The sequence below is a fragment of the Camelus ferus genome, chromosome 1 (assembly GCF_009834535.1).
Source record: "Camelus ferus isolate YT-003-E chromosome 1, BCGSAC_Cfer_1.0, whole genome shotgun sequence".
Classification (NCBI taxonomy): domain Eukaryota; kingdom Metazoa; phylum Chordata; class Mammalia; order Artiodactyla; family Camelidae; genus Camelus; species Camelus ferus.
Genome location: NC_045696.1, coordinates 62,153,403 through 62,175,542, shown reverse-complemented (window position 1 = coordinate 62,175,542; position 22,140 = coordinate 62,153,403). Strand labels below are relative to the sequence as shown.

Here is a 22,140-nt window from a genome sequence, read left to right as displayed (position 1 = left end):
TGAAGTCTTGATACTAATAGCATGCTATGTCATCAGCCATTTTCACTGTTATCCACCACCCCTCATTTCACTATTTTAAAACATCTCTCTATTTAAGCTCCTCACCTTTAAGAGCTTTCTTCTACTTTTCCATCCCAATTCTCTGAAATGTCGCTTAACTGTTGCTAATGCTCCCATGATGCAGGAGAGCATAAAGAGATATGCTGCTAATATACCAACATGCTACTGTCAAGTTGTCCAAAATCACAGTGGAAGGAGCCCTGGACTGAAGCCAGGAAACCTAATTCTGGGTTACTGTCACTGATTAGCCTTTATATCCTTGGACAAGTTGCTTCTCCTGGACCTCGCTTTACCTTAAACTGCGAGTGGGTCTAGACGAACTCTGTAAAGTCTCTGGGTTCTCACAAGTCAGGATTCCAAGGTGCAATGCAAAAGTGAAACCCAGTGGTCAGCACACCTCTCAGCAACTGTTACAGTTACAGTACAAGGTTCCCAGGACGTCCCTTTATTAGCTCAAGGAAACTGTCTTGGTGAAAGGCTGGTTTACTAGGAAGAGACTTCTGGTTTTGAAAGACACGATCTCTGTGTTTCCAGTTTTATTACTAACTCTGGGTGACCTTAGGCAAATTTTCTCTGAAGCTCAGAACAGGGAGGTCCCTGTTACACAGAAGAGAATTGAACCTGGGCAGTTACTTGGAGAGCTTTTCCCGATTCTCTTTCGTCAACCTGGGCGGCTCAGTCCTGGAGCAGGGTCCTGGCCGGCCAGTAGTCCGCTCCCAGGTGCAATCAAAACTTAAAACTAGCCTTGCCAGCTGAGTTACGGCTCGGCTTGAGTTTGGGTGGTGGAAGCTACAGGTGAGTTCTTAAAGAGGCCGCTAGGGCTTGGGTAATACTTGAGGCTGATGACTGGACGGGGGTTGCAGGCAAGGAGGAATGTATGAGTGACTGAAAGAAGGAACAGATTTTTCTCTTCCCGTCCTCAAATGCATTCACACTTGGAATTAATCACTTAGACCTAAAAATCCTCTAGTAAAACCCTCAAACTTTTATCAAATTAACCAATTCTTCCTATTTTACCTACCCTTCTTTAATTCAATCCCAGCCCCCCTCCAAACTTTTACTGAGGGGCTAACAGTCAGTTTAAAAAAATTAGTACAAAGTGTAAGAGTGCAGAGACGGCACTCCCCCTACCCCCAGGCCCACACTCCTCCCTCTTCCCCCCTCCAGGCTCCGCCCTTTCCCGCCCCTTATCGTGGGTGGCACAGTCGACTCCTCCCTGAGAACGCTTTTCCAGATTGGGGATCCAGCCCCGGGGGCACACTTATGCCGTGGAGTTGAAAACAGCACGTGTTTAGTGGGGTTAAAGGGTGTGTTGGGATGAGTGTCCTGGATCTGGTGTAGGTGAGGTCACGTCTCTCGACACCCTGACCCTACCAGGCCTGGCGCGCTACTCGCTCAGAACCGGGGGACACACCGGTGGGCTAGGGCAAGGTAAAAGCGGGCTCTTCCAGGGCCCCTCGGACCACCTGTAGAGTCTGAGTGTCAAGTCCTTTGTCCTCAGAGCCACTTCGGTAGCCGCCCATTTAAGCGAGGAGGTTCACTTGGGTGCTCCCTGGTTTCCTCTTCGCGTTCCCCAACCCCCCTCCTGGTCCTCCTCCTCCTTCCAACCCAAAGGTAGCAGCGCTGAGAGCCCGGGGCTCGGAGCGAGCCGCCTCCTCACTTCCCATTGGCTGAGAGCGCCGGGAAAGCGGTCACGTGGGGGCGCGGCAGTCCAGCTCCAGGGCCGCCATCTTGGCGGAAAGTTTAGAGGGAGAGCGGTTGGGGGCGCGGAAGGAGGCGAGGTTCTGGGGGTGGGGCGGCTAGGCTAGGAGAGGGGGCTAGCGGGCTTGCGGGCTTCGGCGAGTGAGGAGGCGGCGGTGGCCGAGGACGAGGAAGAGGCAGCGGCAGCGGGGGTGCGGCAGCCGAGGGGCGCTCCTCCCCCGTTCCCTCACCCCCCTCAGCTCAGCTCCTCGAGCCCCGGCCAGGGCGGGGGGACGTGGAGCTGGGTAGGGAGGGGGAGCCGCCCGGAGACGGTCCGGGGCGCACCCCAGCTCCGAGCGCACACCACTCGCAGGAACTTTGTGGCGGCGCCGCAGGTGTGGGGGCCCGCGGAGGTGTGCATGTGGGGCGCGAGGGCGTCGCGGAGAGCGGCCGCTGCCCCGTCCGGCCCCCGCTGGAGTAGCTCGGAGGAAGCGAGCAAGGAGACAGGCAAGCGAGAGGAGGGGGCCCAGGCAGGGCGGGGTGATAAGTCCACTTGGTCCCTTCTAGCGCTCTACAGCCGCTGCTGACTTAGGGGCCAAGGATCGGAGCGCCTTTTCATCCCCCCCGTAGCAGGTGGGGAGTATGGATACTTACGCCGGGGGAGGGGTGGCCCCACGTCTAGACATTTAGTGCCCTTTTGGAGAGGGGGCGGCTTTCGAGGAGAATTTGGAATCTTTCTTCTGTCTGCTCTTAATTTGCAGGCGTACCTCCCCCTAGGTAAAAGCTTTCTAGATTGATTGACACTGCTGGGTTTTGAGGCTCTTCCTTTTACTTAGGAAAACTTTGCCAGGTGGGCTTTTCAAATAGGGCTGGGGGTTTTTCGATTTGAGAGTTAGGGGAATGACTAGTTTAACCACCATTCTATTATTTTCTTGAGTTCTGTTTCCTTTCTGTTTTATGTTCGTAAAGGTGTGTGCCCTCTTCCTGATTCTGAAGAAAAATGCCGGTCCGGAAGCAAGGTGAGAATTTATGTAGGAATTCTTTTGTGTCATTTGTTTTTCTGTGTGTTTTGTTCTAAAGATGTTTGTGTAACTGATGAGATAGCACAGCCCTAGCCTTAGTACTTAGGGAATCAGCCTTCCATCATTTCAAAAGATGGAAACACCTAAATGTTTGTCAAACTTTTTTTCTTGACGTCTCTCTGGTGACTGGAGAGGCAGTTAACTTTTTTCCTCTGAAATGTCTTTTTAAAAATTCTGTATTGGTGTTTCAGTATTTCACTTTATCATTCTTACTAAATACTATTTTGTAAGTGAATGTGGGATACTGGCTAAGAATTAGTCGTTTTGGAACACTTAATATTTGGATTATAATGACAGGTTGTAGATAATCTGCTTTTGTATATCAGTATCAGCTGGAACTGTTACTAATACTTTGATAAAATGATCTTTTTTGTAGTAGACTACTAGTACATGCTTATTACGAACTGTTCACCTTTATCTACTGTGATGTGTTTACAATTTTTTGGATCATTCTAGGGAATATATATGTGTATATGAACAGAGTAGCATGGATTGATACGGAGGATTTGGGAGCTGTTTAGATATCTTGCAGAATCATTTGCTGCATAGCTAGTGTGTAGTACTTTCTTGTATATATGTAATTTTAATCAGACTTTTTTTTTTTTCTTCTTCAGATACCCAGAGAGCATTGCACCTTTTGGAAGATTATCGTTCAAAACTAAGCCAAACTGAAGACAGACAGCTCAGAAGTTCCATAGAACGAGTCATTAACATATTTCAGAGCAACCTCTTTCAGGCTTTAATAGGTGGGAATTAAAACTTTGTGACCATTGTGTGTCAGTTAGGCCTTATGCTTCTCTGAATTCATTTATTTTAAACTTAAGAGAGTGTTATACTTGGTACTCTGTGAGGCATTCAGTAACTTGAACATCCAGGGAGTTGTGTATTTTGATACTTAGGCCAGTTTCCTTTCCAAAAGTATCAAATAACAAAAAAAAAAAAACCAAAAAACTTTCAGTATGATTATTTCCGTGGTCTTTGATAAGAGTTTCCCATCCTAGCATTAAAAGATGAAGTTACAAAAATGTTTTAGGACCCAAAAAGTAATGACTGAATAACTGTTAGCTTGTTTCTGTATTTGACTTGTATTTCTCTAGAGTCCCTAAAAATGTTTGAAGAGTTCTGCTATGGATTCATTCCCTTAATATAGATCTCTGTTTGAACTTGGCATTTGTGGAGTCAGAATTTTAGACCTGGAAAATGATCTTAGAGATGATCTTGTCAAATCTTATTTTACAGAGAAAAATATTGATACAGAATTTTATTCTTAACTGTAACTTAAATTTGAGATGGTGCGTTGTTTTAAAGGAGAACTTGACAAAAATTGAAGAGTGCTGAATTCTGTTCCTAATAGTGCCATTGATTAAATGATATAGTACAAGTAATTTAATCTTTTCTAAGTCACTTTATTAGCTGTAGCATGTGGGTGCAATGGAACAGTGGTTTTTAAGCATTTTTCTAAAAAGTAGCAAGATCCTTTTTTAAGCAAAATCTTAAAATTTGTACACAATCCCCAGTATATAAAAAAGGGTAATCTGTCTCTGGCCGTCTCCCCTACGTACCTTGAAAAGTGTACAAACTAATGAACTGGAAAATTTGTCCCTTTCAATTCTAAGAATGAAATGTATTTTTATTAGTCATTGACTGTATAACATATTAAAATGGGACATACACTTCATTGCATTACAGTTTTTTCCTTAGTCACTTCCTAGTAGTTACAGCCTTATTTCTGTTGATAGAGTAACTTTTGATGTGATTTGAGGACTACATTCAAGTTAGTGTATCATGTCAAATAACTTACTGGTAAATTGGTACTCTACTAAATTAGTTTTAGAATTAAAGAAAACCTTAAAGAAGATCACTCAATACACCTGAATAATTTTTAAAAATTTAGTATTATTATAGACTTTTAGAAACATATACAATAGAGAGAACAGTATAATGAACTGCTATATATGTCACCCATCTTCAGAAATTACCAACATTTTGTGGTAATTTTTTGTTTAAACTTTTGGACGTTTTTTAAACCTGAATTTTTAAGCTCGAGGTTTAAGGTCCAAATGGATGATCAAATTGGATTCCTCTGAAAAAACAAGAATGAAAGGAAAAATCATTTTTAATTATTTAGTTTTCTAAATCAACATTAAAGCTAGAAATGTTTTATTTAGAAGGGTTACTGTTTAGGAAAAAAATAGTGTGACTTGTACATCTTTTACATATAGACATAGACTTAAATAGATGGACTCCTCTGTGTGGAATCTGTGACGTAAGAAAATTAAATTAGTGAAGTAACCACACAGAATCTACACTTAGATTTCTTCATAGATTGGAGGTAGTTTTGCTGAGTTTGGGAGGATTTTTTTTTGTAATGTAGTCTGTCTTGCCTGTTTTGAATGTGTTTATTCTTATTCATAATTAAATTCTGATAGAGTTTTCTAATTCTGAGTTATATTTGTGAATCTTCTTTGTTCTGTATAATTTTATTGATTGTGAATTTACTTTGATATTTAGATTTAAAGTTTTATAGATTGGTGGTGTCAGATTTTGGTGTAAGAAAAGTAATAGATTTTAGAAATTTTGAAACGGGTAAATTTAGTAGAGTTTTTTTTGTGTGTTTTCATACTATAATTGAATTAATTGTTGACACTACTAAATAATAAATGCATTTTTTGTGTGTGCTGAAATTGGGTTAATTTATTAACCTTTATTGCTTTTCTTTGAAAATCTTTAGGTCAGTAAGATTTTTTTGCTTTGCATTGTTTTGAAACAGCGTGGTAATGTACTTAAGCTCGTAAATTAGCCTAAGCTAAACTATAGTCCATTGTTCATAGTATGTACTGAAAAATTCTGGGTTAACCGTTTTTTCCTTTAGTAGGTAACATTTTATCCTCTGAGCTGATGTCTGTGGACCATTGGATTAAAGGAAACATGGGTCTTGGCCATCTGATTGTTTGAAAGGCATGTGGTGCTTAGGTTCTTGACTTGCAGAGTTTGAAAATCATTTCCTTAGGCTATAGTGAATTATCTAATTACTTCTTTGGATTTGCAGTCTGCATCAATTATTTATTGATTGATTCCTTGAATTGGTAGTTTGTATCGACTGTTTTCCTGCGTTTAAAAAAACTGTGTAAGGCCCTAGAACTTTTGGTGTTATAGAGATGATTTTTTTTCTCCCTCCCTTTGTAGTTGCTATATTACTAAGATAAGGTTCCTGGTACCTTGAGGATATTCAGAGGAAGGAACAAGCATGCACATACTGCATTACATCTGTTTTAAGATACTAATATTTAAATATTTTAATACCTCTGAATTTGGGATTCATTTTATAACATGTATATTGGCATTGGTGTTACATTCTTAGTGGCATGAGAAATAATGGTGCATTTTATAATTGATATTCTGAATGTCAGTATCCTCAGTGAAATAAGACAATCATTGTTCTAGCTCTGATGCTTGGTGGTATCCTTGAAGGATGGCTTGAAGATTGAAAAATTGTTGAAAGCAATGAATTTTTTACTAACTTTTGAGTTTCAGCTAAGTTGTTTATTTAGAGCTGAATATTTAAATTGTAGCTTTAAAAGGGTCCATGAGCTATATATTTGTTTAAAATTTATTCCCAAATTGGTGATTATTTTTGTGTAAATGGGAGATAAAGTCTTCCTAATTTTAATCCCTGAATTGAAAAGTTCTTATATTTGACTTTGTATTCTCATTTTCTATACTTATATTTGAAAATTTTATGAGTAAAGTAGATTGGATATGGTTTGATAACAGTCAAAGCTCTGGTGTTCAGGTCTTAGTGGTTTAAGGTCATTTCTGATTCTTAGGTTTGTCTGCAGTCTGACAGGGCCTTCCTTGGTAGTCCTCAAAGATTTCGTATCAGTCTAGACCTCCTGGGTTTATTTATGGGATCAGAGAACTCATCTACTTTCCTTCTGCACAGGAAGAAACGCTGGACTCAGTATCAGGTTGGCCTTAGAGACTTTAGTGAGTTGAGTCACATGATTTGTGTATTTTGTCCGTGATAAATAGCAAGCTTATTTTAATGCACTGTTTTATCATAGTTCTGCAGGTATTTCAGAATGAAGATGGGTTATATAATAACACTGTCAATTTCTGAGGTTTTTTTGGCTTCTGATTCATTTGTTGCTACTTTGTTAAATGATAATTTCCCTTATAAACATGGTAAAGGACATTTAAGTTTGGAAATACTGGGTTTTAAAAGTGCGACTCTTTTTAATTGTAAAAAACATAAAATCTATCATCTTAACCATTTTTAAACATTAAAAATGTTTTCTTAAGGTCAGTAGTGTTAAGTATATTCATATTGTTGTGAAACAATTTGGAACTTTTTCATCTTGCAAAACTGAAGCTCAATATCTATTAAACAACAGCTCCCCTTTTCCTCCTCCCTCCAGCTCTTAGTAGCCACCATTCTACTTTCTGTCTCTCATTTTGACTACTGTAAATACCTTATATAAGAGAACTCATATAAAGTATTGTCTTTTTGTGATTGTCTTATTTTACTTAGCATAATGTCCTTAAGGTTCATTCATGTGGTATCATGTGATAGGATTTCCTTCCTTATTAAGGCTGAATAATATTCTCTTGTGTGTATATGTGTGTGTGTGTGCACATATGTAGATGTATATATGTGTCAAATTTTTGTTTATCCATTCATCCATTGATAGACATTTGGGTTGTTCTACCTCTTGGCTATTGTGAGCTGTGTTGCTATGAATGTGAGTGTGCAACTATCTCTTTGAGAACCTGCTTTCAGTTCTTTTGGATATATACCCTGAGTAGGAATGTGGGATCATGTGGTAGTTATATTTTTAATTTTTTGAGGAACTACCATAATGTTTTCCATAGTGGTTGCACCATTTTATAATCCTAACAACAGTGCACAAGGGTTCCAATTTCTCCACATCCTTGTCAGCACTTGCTATTTTCAGTTTTTGATAGTAGCCATCCTAATGGTTGTGAAAGTATGGCTTTTTTAACTATGTAAAAAGTAATGATGGCTAACATTTATTGAACTCTTTCTTTGTGCTAATAAAAGTATCTTATTTGGTCATCATAATCCTATGAGGTGTATATTCACCTATGAGGTGATTATACCATTTTATAAATTAGAAAACAGAGGCAATGAGAGGTTATGTATCTTGCCCAAGGACCCTCAAATAGTAAATTATGGAGCCAGAAATAGGATTCAACTAATCTGAATCCAGAGCCTCTCCTCACATTCAACCATTAGAATGTTCGCTATGGTAAGTTGAATATTTTAACACAATAAGGAACACTAACAACAAGCATGTTTAACGTAGATGTCGATCTGTAGGGTCAGTGTTTTTAAAGCACTACTTTAAAAATAGTGTTTACTTGGAGAATGTTTATAATGATAGAATGATGTTTATGGTAGAATTTACACATTTTGAAAAGCGTATTTACTTAGTAATCAAAGTTTACAAACTTCCACCTATGATGGTTAAATGTCAAAATTTCTTAGATTTTTTTTTGTTTATTTTTGGTCCCAGTGATGTTATACTTTAGTCTATTGCTAACTTTATGCATATGTGCGTGTGCGTGTAACTTGCAGGCTAGATTTGAGAGGAAAACATTTACAACAGGATGTGGATCAGACTATTGGCTAAAACTTTTTGGAATTGGAAGGAATTTTAACTATTTAGTTGGTGGCTTTGATTGAATTGGATTGTTATTTGTTTGTTAGTAGTTTTGCTTACTACTATTCTGAAGTGGTGCTTTGATTATGTTGAATCTAGTTCAATTGTCTTTAGAACCTTATCACAGAGCTGTAAAAGCATCTGTAAATATTTCTTCTAGTCTAAGCTATTTCATCTTTGTAGGGACAGATTTTTTCCCACTAAATTTTGCCTTTTCAAATTATTTTTCCAGTACACTATTCAGCTATTGCATTTATTTGTCATGTCTCTTTAGTCTCCTTTAATTTGGGCACATTTTCATCCTTTGTCTTTTATGATACTGATATTTTTGAAGAATACAGTTCCCCTCTGCTCTTATTTTTTATATACTGTTTCTCATTTTGCTTGTGATTAGACTCAGGTTATGTATTTTATATGGTTCTGTACATCTAGAGTTACATAATGTCTTCTGCCCTTCATTGGTAATGTTAATTTTGATCACCCAATTAAGGTGTTGTTTCTCCACTCTAAAGTTACCTTTTTTCCCTTTGTATCTTATAAGCAACATGTGAGGGAGACAGTTTAACACCTTGTACATACCCTGCTCTTTAGCAAAATTTCCTTCTAGACTTAGCATACATTGATGATGCTTGCCTGAACCAGTTTTTACTATGTTGGAAATAGCAGTTGAAAAATGACAGTTTTTTAAACAGCAGCACTTCTCTGTAGTCTCCAACTAACACTTGGTATTTTATTGTAATTAAGACCCCTCCTTTCCCACCTGTCTGTCTGTCTATCTGCCTAGCTAGCTATCATATTTCTTCAGTGGTTGATAATTTATTACCATCCTTAATGACTTTGGTGTTTATATTGTCTCAGATTTACCTAGTGGAAGCCTTCTCAAACTTGTTCTTGGTCCTTATGACATGCCCTTATCTTTTTTTTTTTTTTTTAAGCACTTTCTTACTTTTTGTCAAAACAAGGTATTTCAGGTTCATCTTGTACACATCCTGCCCTAGCCTTAGAATCAACCATTTCTTTGAGAAGCTTTGGTTTGTTTTGATACACACCTTGTTTTAAGGAATACGCTATGACTGTTAGTCATACAGTATTTAAGTGTTGGAATAATTTGTTTTGGACACCAGCTTGACTTTTTTTCTTTTCCTAGTGTGTGAAACAACAAATTGTAATACACACTTTAAAATTTTATATACTTTTCTCTTCAGGAATCAAAATGGCTTTTTCAGCGTACTTTGGTTTAGAAGATGGCAGAATATCTGTGCCTGAGTAGATTTGACTGTTGTATATTTTAGTTTATTTTAGTCAATTAACTGACAAAGTTTTTCCCTCCAAAATGGTGGGTTTATATTTCATTGTTTTTCAGGTTTCTAGATGACTTCTCTCTAACCCTCCAAAATGGAATTATGTTCCATGTAAAACATTTGAGATTAGATAAATGTACTTTATATAAAATATTGTAAGTGAGAAAATTCTCACACCAAAAATAAACTCCTACTTTTTCCATAATGTGAATATCCTTTTAGGATATTATCCTTGTGTGTGTGTATGTGCGCGCGTGTATACACTTCCATTTTGCAAAACAAACTCCCTACGCAAGTAAAACACAGTATAATTGTTTCTACAACTCAGTGGGAGTTGATTCTTAAAAATCAGTGTGTAAAGTGAAAAATGTCAGATTAAAATTATCCTCGAAATTCCTTTAGGAATTTAACATTGTCTCTTATTAACTACAATACAATTGTTTGTTTCTTCTAGTAGAAAGAAATTGTTTCTTCAGTTGAGCAACAGGTGAAGTGGTTGGCTTGTATTTAAGTGACCTCTTGTACAAAAAGCATATAATTCTAGAATCACACTCAGCCCAGTGATACATGGAGAGATGCTGTGAAAATGGAGACTACCTGAGGGAAGTCTTCTGTCTCACTTTTTATTTGCTGATACTCACTTACTGGATAGACTGATAGGTAGAATTACCCCTTTTTAGGTGGAAGGAGGTGCTATGGTTGAATTTGCTTAAGTGTATACAGTGTGGCTTCTCTGTGCTTTACCTTTAACTATTTTTATCCCACAAAATTTATCATTATGTGCCTTTACATATCAATAGATTTTTACCATTTAAATGACTATTTCATTGTATGGATTTGTTCTAGTTTCATTAATAATTTCCTGGAACATTTAGGTATATAATTTTTCTGAATTATAAACAACATTGCACTTGTATATGCCTCTTTTTTTTTTTTAATTTAAGTATATTCAGTTACAGTGTGTCAGTCTCTGGTGTACAACATAATGTCCCAGCCTCTTTGTTGTTCTACATCTTTTAATATATCCTTTGGGTAAGTTCCTAGAAATGAATTACTTAGTAAAAGGGGATGTGCAATTCAAAAGGCTTGTGATATAATTTTTAAAATTACCATTAGAATGTTATAGCAATTAATTTTTTAGACATTATGTGCAGGACTGACTAATTCACTATTCCTTAAACACTACAGAGTATTATCTGTCTTTTTAATATTTTCTGTTCTGATACATGGATGTACCTTTAGTCATTTTGGTGTTTTATTATGTATTTCTTTGAATAAATAACCACATTATTAACTATATCACACTTAAGACAAAATACGTTGAGTAAACTCCCATTAGGATGGCTAGTATCAACAAAACAGTAAATAACAAGGGTTAATGAAGATATGGAGAAATTAAACCCTGTGCACTGATGGTAGGAATATAAAATGATGCAGTCACAATGGAAAGCAGTATGATGGTTTCTCAAAATATTGAAACTTAAAGTCACCATTTCATCTAGTAATTCCACTTCTGGGTAATAGCCAAAAGAACTGAAAGTAGGGACTCAAAGAGGTATTTATATACCCGTGTTCATAGCAGCATTATTCACATCATCCAAAAGGTGAAAACCACCCAAATGTTCATCAATAGATGAATGGTTACTAAACAAAATGTGGTATATGTAAACAATGTAATATTATTCAGCCTTTAAAAGGAATGAAATTCTGGTACATTCTATAACATGGATGGATAAATCTTGAACATGATGGTAAGTGGAATCAGCCAGACAGAAAAGGATAAATATTGTATGATTCCACTTACATGAACCACCTAGAATAGTCAAATTCATAGAGACAGTAAGAAAAGTTGTTACCAGGGACTAGGGTAAGGACAGAATGGGGAGTTATTGTTTAATGGGCACAGAAATTCAGTTTGGGATGATGAAAAAGTTCTGGAGTTGGATAGTGGCAATAGTTGGATAACAATGTAAATGTCCTTAATGTCACTGAACTGCACGCCTAAAAATGATAAATTTTATGTTATACATATTGTGCCACAATAAAAAAAATAAGATGAATGAGAGTCTAGGGGAGCTTAAATGAGTAAAGTGCATGGGATATAAAATGTGGATATTTGGTTCTCTAGTCCATAGGAGCTCAGAACAGCAAATTAAGAACGACTGTTTAATAAATGAATGTAAGACCTGAAATTGAGACATTTTAATTGATAGTAGCAAGTTGCAAATGAACTTTTGAAAAACTCATGTAGGGAACACTTTCTTCTGTGACCATGCTAGATAGTAAAATGTTACTCTGCATTATATTAGTTTAGATCTCTGTTGTTCTGTACTGTGGCCACTAGCTGCATGTGGCTGTTTAAATTAATTAAACCTAAATAAAATTAGAAATTCAGTTTCTCAGTCACACTAATCACATTTTAAATGCTCAATAGCCATATATAGCTAGTGGCTACATATTGGACAGTGCAGCTGTAGAACATTCATCATTACAGAAAGTGACTTTTGGACAGCATTGGTCTAGAGTTTTTGTTAAGAGATGTTATTAAATGGCAATACATCAGTATTTCTGCTAGTCAGTTACAAAATAAAAAGGTCACAGAAATTTAAGGTTTGAAAGTTAACTTACAAAATATGGAAGATACAATAAAAATTTTATGTAGTGATGTGGGCCGTTTATCTTGGGGTTGGTAACCAGTTGCTCAGCACTCAATTAGTACTCTTGGAGGGCATGATACTGTACTAGGAGCTATTTTTTTGTGTGTTTGTTTTTTTGGTGGGAGGAGGGTAGGAAATCGATCTCTCTGTATATAGACAGGTAGGTAAGTAGATAGGTGTACAAATATTTATCTCCTGTGTATATAAAATACATCTCTTACATATATATAGAAATATTTGTTCTACTACATAAATATATACATACTCTCACACATGTATATATCTTATACTAAAATTTTTTCCCCTAATATATTCTGGAAAATGATCTGTGTTTAAATTTCCCTAATTAATGTCACAATGTCTTTTATAGTTCACCCCCCCTCCCCCAAACACATATACCAGTTAAGGCTCTAACACTGAAGTTAGTTGCTATGTCTTTTACTTCCTTTATTCAGGAAAATCCTTACTTTCAAACAATTTATTTTTCCCTTTCATGACATTGACTTTCTAAAGAAACCAGGTCAGTTGTAGAATGTCTCCCTCTGGATCTGTTTTGTTGTTTGCTTTTCTGGTGTCCTTTAACTTATTCCTCTGTCCCCTGTATTTCCTCTGAACTAGAAGTTGGTTCCAAAGACTTGATTTAGGTTTAGGTTAAACAATTTTTGTTTGGTAAAAATGCTTTGTAACTAATACTCTGAATTTTAGTTTCTAATTTTTTGTGATGATTATGTGAACAGTTTTAATTAGTGATTTATGGTTTATAAAATGTTTTCACATATAGTTTTCTCCAGTAATATTAACATCCTGTGAAGTAGGTTGGTATTATTCTCACTGTCAGACCTTAGTTTTTATTAGCCCTTTGCCTAGAAAGTTGTACAATTCCAGTGGTTATCAGTCAAAACTAAAAAGGGAATTACTTTGTCTCTGTAGCATTGTTTTTTAAAGAACATTGTTTTTTAAAGGAGATACTAATCTTTTCATCATTTTGAGAAACAAAGTTATTCTGTATAAATGTTATTTAGTTACTGTTTATGATTCTATACAGGGTAATAACCCACCTTTGCTATTAAATAATAATTTCCCTCCTTTAACAAATTGACTCAAAATTATACCAGGAGGTGAATAAAAAACTAATAGTGATGTACTTAAACATTATATAGACTACCACTCAAAGCTTCTGAGTAGCATGAATAACAAGTGTTAATATGCTAAGTTCATATAATTCCAACTGATAGCAAAGTAACTTGATCTTCCAAATAATCCTTTGCTGCTATAAGTACCTTTATGGTTTCTTTTAGAGTTTTGTCTTACCTTTAACTGAGTGTTTCTAAAATAACATAAAATATTTAAACTATTTCTAAATATTTAAACTAGAGGGTATCTAAAAATACTTCCTAGTTCTTTGATTTTATTTAAACATAATATTCTTTTTTTGTTGTTTTACTTTGTTTATAAGGGCAGTTAAAACCACTTGAGGGGTTTACATTCCCAGCCTGGATATTGATGGTACAAATATATAAAATATCAGTAATGACTTACATCTACAGAATTCACAATAATAGTATTAACTACTGTCTGTTAGGAGCTGAATGTATGCTGTTGTGTACTTTGTATGTATTACACTGAATTCTTGTAACAATTCACAGTGATAAGAGGCAAGTTATCAGAGGTTAAGTAATTTGCCTGTGTATGTAGCTAATTGATGAAGGAATAGGGAGTTGAACTCAGTACTGACTTTGAAGTATAAAAAGCCTATGACTTTTACACTGTGCCCTGAAAGTTCTGAAATGACTGTGGCATAATAAAATGAGAAAATACTCACTGTTTAAGTACATTTTAAGATTGGATTTATTTTACTAAGCTAGAGTAAAAATTTTGCACTTGAGTTATGTTGTTTTAGTAATGTTTAATTAGAAAATATACTTTTGAATTTTTCTTTTCCTTTCCTTACCTCCAGATATTCAAGAATTTTATGAAGTGACCTTATTGGATAATCCAAAATGTATAGATCGTTCAAAGCAGTCTGAACCAATACAACCTGTGAATACTTGGGAAATTTCCAGCCTTCCAAGTACTACTGTGACTTCAGAAACACTACCAAGCAGCCTTAGCCCTAGTGTAGAGGTAAGATAAAAAAATTTTTTTCTTAAGCTGCTTTTCAGTGATCAATTAATTGGGGCTACTAATTTTTTTATTTTATTAAAATGGATATTTTTTGGAAATATCTTTTATAATGGAATAAAAAGGGTGACATTAAAAATATTTTTGAAAGGAAAACCTCAGAATTTCTGGTGTCCTGTCTTAAAATGTAAATGTTTAAGGTCTGATTTAGACTATTAAAAAATACTTTGCATGATAGACCTCAGTGAGGTTCCATCTGTGTGATAATTACATGGAAACTACTTTGAAAAGATGGTTTTGCTCTGGTATTTTTTCTCAGAAATACAGTTTTTTGGTCCTGGGCAGTTGCTACATTTATCCCAAGAGTTCTCTGTTTATTGGCTTGTAGGATTGCATTGTTAAATCTCACTAGAGCCTAATCAATAAATCAGATAATAATAAAAGGACAGCATTGGTTCCGGCTTATAGTTAAAGCTGTCTGTTTGAGTTTTCATAACTGGTTAGTAATGTTCTTTCTTTTGTTGTGATCTACTTTGCTGGTAGAGTTAGATACTACATAACAGAGATACAAAATGGTTTGTAATGAGGAGTCTGTCTGAGGAACATGAGTCATTTGAAGGTGGTTGTCAGACTGAATTTGATTCCAGTGCCTTCCAGTTACTACTGGAGAAGTGCCTGGAAAATTGAATCAGGGAAAAGTAATGGTAGACAGCAACCAGGCAGCCCTTTGGTAATGAAGTAGACAGATTCTTAGTTTTCTCTGGTGTTAAGTAACACAGAAGTATGGAATTTTAGAGCAGGAAGAATCAGAGAACATCTGATTCCTTTCCTTCATCCTAAAGATAAGGAAACTGAGATCCAGAAGAAAATTAATGACTTGACCCACTTATTCAGCTAATTTAGGCAAGTCTGTCTTTGGATGTCAGACATCTTAAAACCCACTTCACAGTTCTCTGTTAACCATGGGATGTACTTACATTTCTCTTTGGTTAGAGATTCTAGTGTTACACTGCCTGTGTAGCCCTATTTTTCTGTTTTATTAGTTTTTCATCATTTTCTCTTAGTTAATATCAGTTTCCATCCCCTTTTGTCATTCGCACTTACATTAGTCCATTTCAAATAGATTTTTAAAATATTAATCAGTAATACAGTTTCCATTTCACATTTATTGTGGTCCTAGGTTAAAAAATTTGATTATGTAGGAAACATGTTAAATTTTAAGAGAATTGGCTTTCTTGTTTAGTAACTTAAATTATATTTTCTATTGTCTGATTTATGATACTCAACTATGATTATAAAGCATAGTGTTCTTGAAGTATATTTGTCTGTTTTTACATGAGATTGTTCAAATAATGGCTGGCTTAATGTAATCAGTAAAAGTAAATATTTATTAAGCTAAATAAGTGAATAGTTGTGCAAGTTGGAAGTTGACTTCCTTATAGATTTCAGTCTGAAAGATCAACAGTGCTTTAAATTCCATTAAGAATTGTAATGGAAATATTTCAACTTTTATAAAATTATGAAGCACTGGTACCTAGAATGCTTTTTTGCATTTCTAGTTTCTGTATCTCCTGAAAAGTATATTATGGACATGATAAATGTGCTTAAAGTGAATAGTAGTATCTGACCTTTCAGACTGCAAATATCAGATTTTATTAGTTAGAAATATGGAGGAGAAGGGAGTATGATTACAAAATGTTGCATAAGGCTTGGCACATGGAGAATGCTGTAGTAATGTTTGAAATCTGTACCCATTCTTAGATGGACTTATTAGTAAGGGGAATATAGGGATCCCTATGTCTATCAAGTCCTAGATTTTTATAAAGGGGGAAAAATCTGTGAGCTTAGGTCAATTAAAGGAAAGTACTGGTTTTGCAGAGAGGACAGACTGCCCTGAAGATGTTAGTCTGAAAATGTGAATAGTTTTGAAACACACTGGTGGATGACAGTTATAAGACTTTAAAAAAAAAAGCCAGAAATATTTGAAGGTTTGATTTCTGGTTTTTTTTTTTTTTTTGAGAGGAAGAAGGAAAGTATATTCCCCTGTTCAACTCATTCATTTATCCATCATTTGGACAGAAAACTTGTCTGAGTGACCTTAACTTGATCTCTCATTTCAGTTTCTACTTTAGACTTTTAGGGGCCCATGTGTTACGACTGAAAAGAGAATTGGATCATTTAATTCACCTCATATGTTTTATAGACTGCACCCACCCAAATTAAAACAAGTGCAGAAAAGTTTTTATTAAACTATAACTTAAAAGAAGTGAAAATCATAAAAATATTTTGTCTTGTACAAAATTTAGATTATCATCACATTGTGTATTCTTGGATTTAAAAAGTAAGGTAATCTTTTTCTCACAAAATTGCATGCAGCATGATCTTGTCTCTTTTACTTTTTGTTCATTTTTGCAGGACTTTGTTTAAAGAGGGTTATTTTTGCAAGAAATATTTGAGATTGATCAATTTCTACCAACACTTGGCTCTTTTATTTTCTTAAAGTAAAAATCTTTGTCCTATAAAGCATCTGTCCGCTTTATTTCTTGTCTTTTTTTTTTTAACAGTTGGTAACTGATCTAACTCTTGCCAGATTCTCATTTGTCATTTAATTTGTGGCTTTGTGACTGTATTTCTTCTATTTCTTCTGATGTAGTAAAATGAAAATTAATACCAATTTATTTTTAAAGTGGAATAATTAGTATTCCATTTTCTTGAAACTTTTTTTGGTTTTGATACGTCTCTACTTTGAACATATGCCTAGTGAGATGTTTGGAAATGTTTGCTTAATAATGATGACTGTTTTTGGATAATGGAGATTTTTTAGTACTTTTCTGTTACTTTTTAAAAATAATGAGCATGTGTCATTTTTATTAAAAAATCTATTTTAAAATAAGGGCAATTACTTTTAAAGATTGTAAGGAAGAATATTTGAAAGGAAGCAAAATGCAGGAGTAGGAGAAATTGCCTGTTTTAATGAGAAATTCCAACATCCTGTCTTAGTTCTCTTGGGCTGCTATAACAGAATACCATAGCCTAGATGGCTTATAAACAAGACAGGTTTATTCCTCACAGTTCTGGATGCTGGAAGTCCAAGATCAAATCACTAGTGAGGTCTCACTTCCCAGTTCATAGATTGTCATTTTCCTCCTGTGTCCTCAACATTGAGGAAGATGTGAGGGAGCTCTCTGGGGTCTCTTTTCTAAGGGCACTAATCCCATTTATGAAGCTTCTACTCTCATGACCTAATCAATTCCCAGAGGCCCCATTTCCTAATGCCATCACATTGGGGATTAAAATTTCAACCTATGAATTTGGAGGGGGACACAAACATTTAGTCTATGACAATACTATTCCTGATGATACAGTACATTTCAAATGGATCAAAGATTCAAAGGTTAAAAAATAATGAAACCATAAAAATAAGCTTTTAATGGTTTTCTATATGGAAAGCTTTTCTAAACACAGCAACAAAGAAGACTGAAAAATTCGAAGAAAAGTTTAAGAATGCTGACTTTGTGACATTCTTTGTGGATTGCATAAAGTTTGAACTTTGATTATAGAATTTCTGTATCTTGAAAGATACTGTGAACAAATAAATGATACACCAGGAAAAAGTTTTGCCACATTTATGAAAAGGAATTAATTTCCAACCCTTTCAACTCAAAAAACCTGCTACAGATCAATAAAAACTAAAAGGCCATTTTCAATAGGAAAATAACCAAAGGACATGAACAAGGAGTTTGGAGAAAAAGAAATACAAATGGGCCAGTAAGTCTATGAGAGATGTTCAACCTCACTTAAAAAATTCAAGTTAGGGGGAGAGGGTATAGTTCAGTGTGGAATGCATGATTAGCATGCACGAGGTCCTGAGTTCCATCCCCAGTACTGCCACTTAAAAAATAATTAAATAAATAAACCTAATTACCTCCCCCCAACAAAAAAAATTTTTTAATGCAAATTAAATTGACAGTTTTCAACTTACTTGATTGTCAAAAATTAATTAAATGTGAGGAAACAAATTCTTGTGCTGTTGTTGGGAGCATACAGTGGTGCAACAGTTTTGAAAGACAGCTTGACAGTATATATTCATCTTTTGATCCAGCGTCTGTCACAGATGTACTCACACAAATTATTAATACATATTTAAAAATAAGTATGCATGCTTATTGACATATTATTTGTAATGTTAATAAAAAACAACGGGAAAACAATCTAAGTGATTGTTAGTTTCGTACGGCCATACAGCCACTTAATGGAATATAAAATGGCAGGCATAAAAATACAGTCTCTATAACTAGTGTATGTTATTAAGTGCTTGAAGCAAGTTGCACATCAGGAGGTAGAGTATGACTCTATGAAAAGAAAAAAAAATACGAGTTTAGGTAGGTTAAGAAGAATACACGCTTAGTCCACTTTCAGTAATGTGCTCTTGTTTTCAAATGTCTCTGCTATCTCAAGTTCCCTTGTATCAGCCCTTCTGAGTTCATCTTTGTGGAAGGGAAATTATCTGACTCTGGTATAGGGAAGACATCTCTTTTCCTTTTCTCTTTGACTTTGTTGTGATTTAATTTTTTAAAACAATCCATCTGCTTTAATTTAAGTAGAGTTACAAGAGAGTAGAGTTAAAGCATGTATTCAGTCTACCAGGTTTAATCTGAAGTCTTGTCAACACTGACTTTTAAAAATTTATTGCCATACTGTATAATACTCATACATAAAGGTCCACAAATTTTAAATGTATAGCTTGATGAATTACTGCATTGTGAATACATCAGGTCAGGGAGAAAAAAATGGAAGGACTGCTAATGGGTTCTGGAATTCGATAGTAATGATGGTTGCACAACTCTGTGAATATACTGAAAACAACTGAATTGTTGTATACTTTAAAGTTTGGTGAATTTTATGTTATGTCCATTATATCTCAATTAAAACAAAGAAATAAACCAATATCCCCAAAATCTCCCTTGTACCTTTCCTATTCACTGACTACTCCCTTTTCCTCGAAAGACCATCCTGATTTCTAACACTATCCTTTAGTTTTGCCTCTTTTAAAACTATATATTAAAAGATCCATACAGTATGTACTCTAGCTTCTTACGCCTAGCTTTTTTCTTACATTTATGAATTTCATCCATGATTTGAAGTTTTTTTCAATATTACTGTTGTATAATCCATTATATGATATACCACCACTATATTTACCCATTCTGTTGATGGATATTTGGTTTGTTTCCAGTTTTGGGTTAGTGCTGCTTTCAACATTCTTTTACAGTTATTTCTGCCATAGCATAATGTGTAAATTCTTAAAAATCATGATACTATGCAGAGTTGTGCAATAAAAACCACAGAGCTTATGTCTTGAGAAAATGGGGCACTCAAAACTTAGAAGTTGGTTAATGCCACGTGTAAAAAAGGTAAGAACCTAATAAAAATGGCAGCACAGTTCCACACATGCTAAATGGCTAGGAAATACATAATATTACAATAAATATGGCATTTTACCTTGAAAAAAATCTTGTTTGCTATGGGAATGTGTCAGGGTTGCAACTTGTGAGTTATTGTTAAGCACTGGCAGGGAGAGTTATCTGAAATCGGACAAAAGGTTATTACACCAATTGTGGATGAATGTGACTCGTAACACTCAAACTAAAGCCTGAAATATCTACCTTTTATATTTTCCTGTGTGGCTCATTTCATCTGGGTTCAATTTTCTGCCATTACCTAGTGTTTCTCATGGACAGGATTAAGCATAAGCAAACATGAAATCTGTGCTTTCTTTATATTATTCCCTAATATATCAGTCGCACTGGAACAAATTTGCATTTTTAGAACAGTATAGCAGAAATGAGTGTGCATGTTTTTTTGATGCACCTGTGTGCATGTCTTTTGTGTAGATGCTCAGTTGTGAAAATGATATGTTTAGTTTTAGAACCTAATGGAAACTTTTGTGGAGTGATTATGCCTGTTTTTATAATTACCACCAGTATGTGCAAGTTTCAGTTGTTTTCACATAATTGTCAATACTTGTCAGTCTTTTTGTTAGTAACAGCCATTCCGGATGGTAGATACGTACTGGTACTTCATATTGTATTTGCACTTTCCCTATCATTAACAAGATTAACAGTTAACAAACACCTTTTTATATGTTTATTGTTCATTTTGCTATCTTTTGTGAAGTGTCTAAGTTTTTTATATATTTGTTGAGTTATGTCTTCCATCTTACTGATTCGTACGTCTCTATCTGGATATGATTCCTTTGTCAGATGTATGTGCAATATATATTTTCTCCCACTCTGAAGCATGCTTTTCTTAGTGAAATCATTTAATGACCAGATTTCTGAAATTTAATATAGTCGAATTTTGAAAAAAAAAATTGGGGGAGGGGTAATTACGTTTATTTATTTATTTTAATGGAGGTACTGGGGATTGAACACAGGAACTTGTGCATGCTCAGCATGCAATCTACCACTGAGCTGTACCCTCGCCCCCAATATTGTTCAGTTTATGATTAGTTCTTTTTGTGCCTACTGAAATGTTTTCCAAGGTCATAAAGATATTCTATACTATTTGTAAGAAATTTTATTTTGCTTTTCACATTTATGTCTAATTTGTACTGCAGTTTGCAAAATTTCACATGAATCAACATTCCAGTGTGTCCCCATTTTTGCCTCTCTAGTCTAAACCACCCTCATTTCTTGCCTAGATTTCTTGGCCTATCTGCATTCACACTTTCACCTTTCAAATTTATAACCACTTTTGCTTACAAGATTATCTTTATAAATGCAAATTATGTCATTACCTTTCATTGGCTTTCCATTCCTCCCAGAATGAAGTAGGAAATCCCTAATGAGACTCAGAAATCGTAAATTATTTGACCCACTGTCTGTTTCCCCACTTATCTTTTAGTACTCTTTCCTTCTTTGGCCACTGGTTCCTCTTAGCTCAGGGTCCCCACATAATGTTCCTTGTGCATAGAAGATTTTTATTTTGTCTTTTACCAACTCCTGCTCATTTATAGCATTCATTTCAAATGTCAGTTCACTCATTTATTCAACAAATATTGAGCACCTGTTGTATATCATGCATTGACCAAGGGTCTTAAACAAAGCAAAGATGATCCTTGTCCTCATAGAGCTTACATTTTAGTGGGAAAGCAAGTAATAAACAATAAGTTAATACATAATCTAGTACGTTAGAAGGTGATAAGTGATATGGGAGGAAAAAATCTGCAGCAGATTAAGGGGAGCAGGGATGTGAGATGGGGGTTGTGCTTTGCAGTTTTAAATAGGGTATTTATGAAAGCCCTCATTTTTGTGATACTTATTCAAAGAGTTGTAAGTTGATGCAGCTATTTGGAGGAATAATCAGTGCAAAGACTAAGGCAGAAGGAAGGCTGGAATATATGAGAAATAGCAAGATGGCCAATGTGGTTAGAGCAGAATGAGTAAGGGAAAGACTAGTGTGAGATGAGGTCAGAAGGTAAGATAGGGGCAGATCATGTTAAGCTTTTGTAGAGTTTTGGAGCAGAGGAGTGACACTATTTAACCTAACCTTT

General features: G+C 35.3%; 1 protein-coding gene across 7 annotated transcripts in view; it reads left to right on the top strand.

Moving 5' to 3' along the window:
* The first annotated feature begins 1,787 nt into the window (after positions 1-1,787).
* Positions 1,788-22,140, top strand: part of DLG1 (discs large MAGUK scaffold protein 1) — a 228,975-nt gene continuing 208,622 nt past the window's right edge. For 5 of the 7 annotated variants that reach the window (XM_032481590.1, XM_032481574.1, XM_032481563.1 and 2 more), the window contains exons 1-4: positions 1,789-2,247; positions 2,710-2,759; positions 3,437-3,568; positions 14,422-14,588. In XM_032481590.1, the coding sequence (XP_032337481.1) occupies positions 2,741-2,759; positions 3,437-3,568; positions 14,422-14,588 (318 nt within the window). In that variant the 5' untranslated portion in view covers positions 1,789-2,247; positions 2,710-2,740. Of the gene's footprint in view, positions 2,374-2,709; positions 2,760-3,436; positions 3,569-14,421; positions 14,589-22,140 lie in introns of all 7 variants that reach the window. The other 2 variants (XM_032481581.1, XM_032481553.1) reach the window with 2 other exon arrangements.